Source organism: Pseudorca crassidens, chromosome 15 (assembly GCF_039906515.1).
Source record: "Pseudorca crassidens isolate mPseCra1 chromosome 15, mPseCra1.hap1, whole genome shotgun sequence".
In the NCBI taxonomy this organism is placed as follows: domain Eukaryota; kingdom Metazoa; phylum Chordata; class Mammalia; order Artiodactyla; family Delphinidae; genus Pseudorca; species Pseudorca crassidens.
In genome coordinates this window covers 58,579,151-58,585,113 of record NC_090310.1, presented here as the reverse complement: position 1 = coordinate 58,585,113, position 5,963 = coordinate 58,579,151, and the positions used below count along the sequence as shown (strand labels likewise).

Genomic DNA, 5,963 nt, shown 5'->3' with positions numbered 1-5,963 from the left:
CACCCTGGCAACAGGGGTAGATGAGAAAATGCTTTTTGGGGGCTTTTCCAGCCTTTCTGTTGGGAGGCAGAAAGAGAGAAGAGACTTGGAATGGTGGTTGAGTCAGCTGTACCTGTCACAGAAGTCATCGAGAGTATCACTCCTGAGACCAACCATATCAGCATCACCTGAGAGCTTGTTAGAAATGCAGACTGCTGAGCCCTAGCTTAGATCTACTGAATCAGAGACTGCATTTTAACAAGATTTCCAGGTTATTCATGTGCACACTAACATTTAAGAAGCACTGCCTAGGTCAGGAGCCCACAAACTATACCCTGTGGACCAAATCTAGCCTGTCTTTGTAAATAAAGTTTTATTGGAACACAGACATGCCTACATGTTTATGTATTATCTATGGCTGCCCCTGGACTACAGTGCCAGAGTTAAGTAACTGTAACAGAGACCACATGGCCTGAAAAGCATAAAATATCTCACCCTTTGCAGGAAAAGTTTGCTATCTCCTGGTTTGGATTGGGTTAAGAGGTGAAAGCACAGTTCAGTTGACAATACTGGGGAGACATTGACAAAGAAAAGGTAAAGATGAACTTTTCTTCAGAATGTGAAAAATATGAGAGTACTGAAGGATAAAAGGCAAGAGCCAGTACTGAGGGAGACACTGATAGGAAGAAAGGCAGGATGAGATCCTGGGGGAGAAGCAGCATGGAGTCAGTGTTACTGAACTCGGGTTCAACTGCTTGCCACTCAAAACCCAAAACTCGAGTGGCAAGTGTTGGTTGGAAAGGAAAGATTGCTTTATTCAGGAGGCTGGCAACCTGGGGAGAAGGTGAACTCATGTCTAAAAGCTAAATCCCAAGATTTGCTCTACCATGAAAGTTTTTTTTTTTTGTATTTTTGTATTTTTAATGACTGAAACAAGACAGACCTAAAACCGCAGCTTCTGAAAGAACCATTTGTTCTTGCCAGTCTTGTATCTCTCCTCAAACTTGACCTTGGCCTCTCGTCGGGCCTTGTGTTTGAGAGCAGGGTCTCTGAAGACATCCTTGTTGACAACAGTTTTGTCCAAGGGGATATCCACAGAGTACCACGTAGGCATGAGGTGATTATAATTATAAACTTTCACAAAAGACTTGATCTTTGACCTCCTGGCAATTTTCTTCTTGCCCATGGCAGCTGTCACTTTGCGGGGATAGCGATCAATTCCAGCCACCAGAGCATGCCTGTAGGGTCGGTCTGTGGTGCCATCATCAATGTTCTTTACGATGACCGCTTTGCGTCCAGAGTAGCGACCGGCCAGGACCAGCACCACCTTCCCGGGTTTCATGAACTTGCCCATGTCGGCAGCAACCTCTCGGGCCTACAGCAGAGGAAGCTACCATGAAAATTTTTAAAGGAAGAATTATTTGAGGAAGGGGTCAGGGTCTACATTATCTTCCACTGTGTGCAGACTTTCTTCTCATTGGTTGATGATGAGGTAACAGGACAGTGTTCCAGGAATCTTGTGCTCAGCCTGAAGTTACCATCCTCCACAAGGGTGGGAGCCTTAGTTCCTGCAGAAGAGCTCAAAGGTATTGTTATGTATATTCCTTGAGTAGGAACCAGGACCTTGCTTTATTGCTGCACTAGTTTCTGGACTGCTTCTCCTTTGTTTCTCCACCCTTTCCCTTCCCTGATTAGCAACTGTTTGAATCTGCCATTTGGAACTCAGGGAAGGTCAAGGAAGCTGAATGAAGCTTATTTCCTACAAGCAAGAAGTGGGGACACTAAAATATTTGTACCCAGGAGGGCCCCACAGAGCCCAGCTCCATTTCATCATGATGGAAGAGCTTGGGGAAAAGATGGAAGGACAGGGGTTGGGTGAGAATCCAGGTAATTCAGGTAAAAAAGGGAGAGTTGACAGGCTCTTGGTTAGTTGGCTTTGGCATTTTGTATTTTATACAACGCCTAGCACACAACCTAACATCTGGTGGGCATCAATGTTTTTTTCGATTGAAAAAGACATCCGCCCAGTTTATAACTTGAGGCTCCCCACAGAGCACTTTGCTTTCAAACTCCAGGACCATGTACCTGCCGGGTAGGAAGGGACCTGAATAGTCTTATTCCCACTACACAGCTAAGAAATTGTGACATGAGAGGGTTGGTGACTATCCTGAAGTCATCAAGCCAGGAGGCTGTCTCCAGCTGGGTCTGGAACCCAGGCCTCTCTGCCCAAGACCTTTCTCACTTGGAGGCTGCATGAGAACTGCAGAGCCTGGAGGCTGAGTTTTCCACATGGGAGAACTTACTGTTAGTTTATGTTGGCTGTGAAAAACTCCAATTATTTTGTTAACAAATCAAAATATGATGTGAATATAGTTTCCTGTGCTATACAATAAATCTTTGTGTTTATCTTGTAATAACTTATAATGGAAAAGAATAAAAAGAAAGAATATAGATATATACAATTAAATATGTATCACTTTGCTGTCCTCCTAAAACTAACACAATGTTGTAAATCAACTGTACTTCAATTAAAAAAAAACTCACTAAAATGAGGAGGCCTCTGATTTTGTGATACCTGTGCCCAGGAGCAAGGGTTGCATTTCTGCACCAGAATGAGCTTTTGCTGGAATGTGAGGTGGGGTAAGAGCCAGAAAGAGAGGAGATGGGAATTTCTGCTGAATGCCTGGGCCTCAGGAGTACCAGGGTTGATAGGAAGGGAGGATGCCAGAGGTGGTCTTGGTGGCCCTTCTCCTTTTCTGAGGGCCCATCCTCTCCTCTCCTTTTCCCCAAACATCCTCTGACCTGAACTGTTTCCCCAGCTGCCTGAGGCCTCTTCCCCAGGGCCTAAGCTCCAGTGCATGCTCTGATTGAGAGCACTGAGTCTTAATTACTCTTCCCAGACCCTATCCAAACTTCTCTGGGCTATGTCCCACCTCCTCAGGCACATTTCCTAAAGCACTCATCCAAGCTGGCTTTGCCTGGCTGGGTTCCCTGAAAGCAGAGCCTGAACATGCTTGGGTGCAGGTGGCTTATTTTGGAGACAATCAATCCCAGGAAGCAGGACTTGGGGAAATGGGAGGTGGTAAGGAAGGAGGAAAAGCCATATAAAATTCTGTTAAGGTTGCTCTTGTGAGAAATGAAGCTCCATTTCACCAATAAGCATGCAGAAATCTCCCAGACCATCCATCCAAAGGACAGGAGATGGGAGAACTTATCCTTCAACTTCTGCAGGGATTATTCCCGGGGACCTTGACTACCCCAAACATCTGGACTACATTTGCCCACAGACTTCTGAGGCTCTGATGAAGGCCCCAAGTGTTGGCCCCGTGGGTGGGGGTGGGCTTGAGCTAGGATGCTGACAATGTAAGTCTGAACTTGAACAGAGCTGTCCAGTACCCCTGGAGCAGAGATCAAAGGTGGGAGAGAGGATGTGACATGGGCATTATGAAGCTATGTTATAGAGGCATATGAACTCAACTTCCAGGTGAAATGAACCTTGCATCAGTACAAACTAAGCCTGTCTATTTCCAGTAAAATTATCTGCCTGGAACTGTATTGTGTTTAGTCTTTTATTAAAACTACAGAGCTAGGAACACTAACACTTTAGTTGTTATTTGGCTGGGGTATCTTTTTCTATACTTTCCATTACAATATTTTTGTGCCTTTCATATTGGGTGTAACTAATATGTTGGATTGGAAAACAATCCAGTTTTGTTTTTTATTATTATCCCATTGTATTTTATTTATTTCTTTATACAGCAGGCTCTTATTAGTCATCCATTTTATACACATCAGTATATACATGTCAATCCCAATCTCCCAATTCATCACACCCCCACCCCCACCCCTCACTGCTTTCCTCCCTTGGTGTCCATACTCTTCTCTACATCTGTGTCTCAATATCTGCCCTGCAAACTGGTTCATCTGTACCATTTTTCTACGTTCCACATATATGCGTTAATATACGATATTTGTTTTTCTCTGTGACTTACTTCATTCTGTATGACAGTCTCTAGATCCATCCATGTCTCTACAAATGACCCAATTTCGTTCCTTTTTATGGCTGAGTAATATTCCACTGCATATATGTACCACATCTTCTTTATCTATTTGTCTGTTGATGGGCATTTAGGTTGCTCTCATGACCTGGCTATTGTAAACAGTGCTGCAATGAACATTGGTGTGCATGTGTCTTTTTGAATTATGGTTTTCTCTGGGTATATGCAAGTAGCAGGATTGCTGGGTCATATGGTAATTCTATTTCTAGTTTTTAAAGAAACCTCCATACTGTTCTCCATAGTGGCTGTATCAATTTATATTCCCAGCAAAAGTGCAAGAGGGTTCCCTTTTGCCCACACCCTCTCCAGCATTTATTGTTTGTAGATTTTCTGATGATGCCCATTCTAACTGGTGTGAGGTGATACCTCATTGCAGTTTTGATTTGCATTTCTCTAATAATAAGTGATGGTGAGCAGCTTTTCATATGCCTCTTGGCCATCTGTATGTCTTCTTTGAAGAAATGTCCATTTAGGTCCTCTGCCCATTTTTGGATTGGGCTGTTTGTTTTTTAAATATTGAGCTGCATGAGCTGTTTATATATTTTGGAGATTAATTCTTTGTCTGTTGATTCATTTGCAAATATTTGCTCCCATTCTGAGGGCTGTCTTTTTATCTTCTTTATGGTTTCCTTTGCTGTGAAAAAGCTTTTAAGTTTCATTAGGTCCCATTTGTTTATTTTTGTTTTTATTTCCATTACTCTAGGACGTGGATCAAGAAAGATCTTGTTGTGATTTACGTCAAAGAGTGTTCTTCCTATGTTTTCCTCTAATAGTTTTACAGTGTCTGGTCTTACATTTAGATCTCTAATCCATTTTGAGTTTATTTTTGTGTATGGTGTTAGGGAGTGTTCTAATTTCATTCTTTTACATGTAGCTGTCCAGTTTTCTCAGCACAACTTATTGAAGGGACTGTCTTTTCTCCATTGTATATCCTTACCTCCTTTGTCATAGATTAGTTGACCATAGGTGCGTAGATTTACCTCTGGGCTTTCTGTCTTGTTCCATTGATCTATGTTTCTGTTTTTGTGCCAGTACCATATTGTCTTGATTACTGTACATCTGTAGTATAGTCTGAAGTCAGGGAGTCTGATTCCTCCAACTCCGTTTTTTTCCCTCAAGAATGCCTTGGCTATTCGGGGTCTTTTGTGTCTCCATATAAATTTTAAGATTTTTTGTTCTAGTTCCAAAAAAAATGCCATTGGTAATTTGATAGGGATTGCATTGAATCTGTAGATTGCTTTGGGTAGTATAGTCATTTTCACAATATTGATTCTTCCAAGTCAAGAACATGGTATATCTCTCTATCTGTTAGTATCATCTTTAATTTCTTTCATCAGTGTCTTATAGTTTTCTGCATACAGGTCTTTTGTCTCCTTAGGTATGTTTATTCCTAGGTATCTTAGTCTTTTTGTTCAGTGGTAAATGGAGTGTTTCCTTAATTTCTCTTTCATATTTTTCATCATTAGTGTATAGAAAGGCAAGAGATTTCTGTGCATTAATTTTGTACCCTGCAACTTTACCAAATTCATTGATTAGCTCTAGTAGCTTTCTGGTGGCATTTTCAGGATTCTTTATGTATAGTATCATGTCATCTGCAAACAGTGACAGTTTTACTTCTTTTCCAATTTGTATTCCTTTTATTTCTTTTTCTTCTCTGATTTCTGTGGCCAGGACTTACAAAATTATGTTGAATAATAGTGGTGAGAGTGGACATCCTTGTCTTGTTACTGATCTTAGAGGAAATGCTTTCAGTTTTACACCATTGAGAATGATATTTGCTTTGGGTTTGTTGTATATGGCCTTTATTATGTTGAGGTAGGTTCCTTCTAGGTCCACTTTCTGGAGAATTTTTATCATAAATCGGTGTTGAATTTTGTCAGAAGCTTTTCCTGCATCTATTGAGATGATCATATGGTTTTTCTTCTT

The 5,963-nt window shown here is 41.4% G+C and overlaps 1 protein-coding gene across 1 annotated transcript; it reads right to left on the bottom strand.

Annotated features, from left to right (window-relative positions):
• Positions 1-873: 873 nt before the first annotated feature.
• LOC137206423 (large ribosomal subunit protein eL27-like) lies at positions 874-1,372 on the bottom strand. Its single transcript, XM_067705165.1, has one exon. The coding sequence runs from the start codon at positions 1,331-1,333 to the stop codon at positions 923-925; it is 411 nt and encodes a 136-aa protein (XP_067561266.1). The 5' UTR covers positions 1,334-1,372; the 3' UTR covers positions 874-922.
• Positions 1,373-5,963: the final 4,591 nt, after the last annotated feature.

Coding starts and splice junctions, on each gene's coding strand:
- LOC137206423 (XM_067705165.1), bottom strand. CDS start 1,333: ATGGGCAAGTTCATGAAACCCGGGAAGGTGGTGCTGGTCCTGGCCGGT.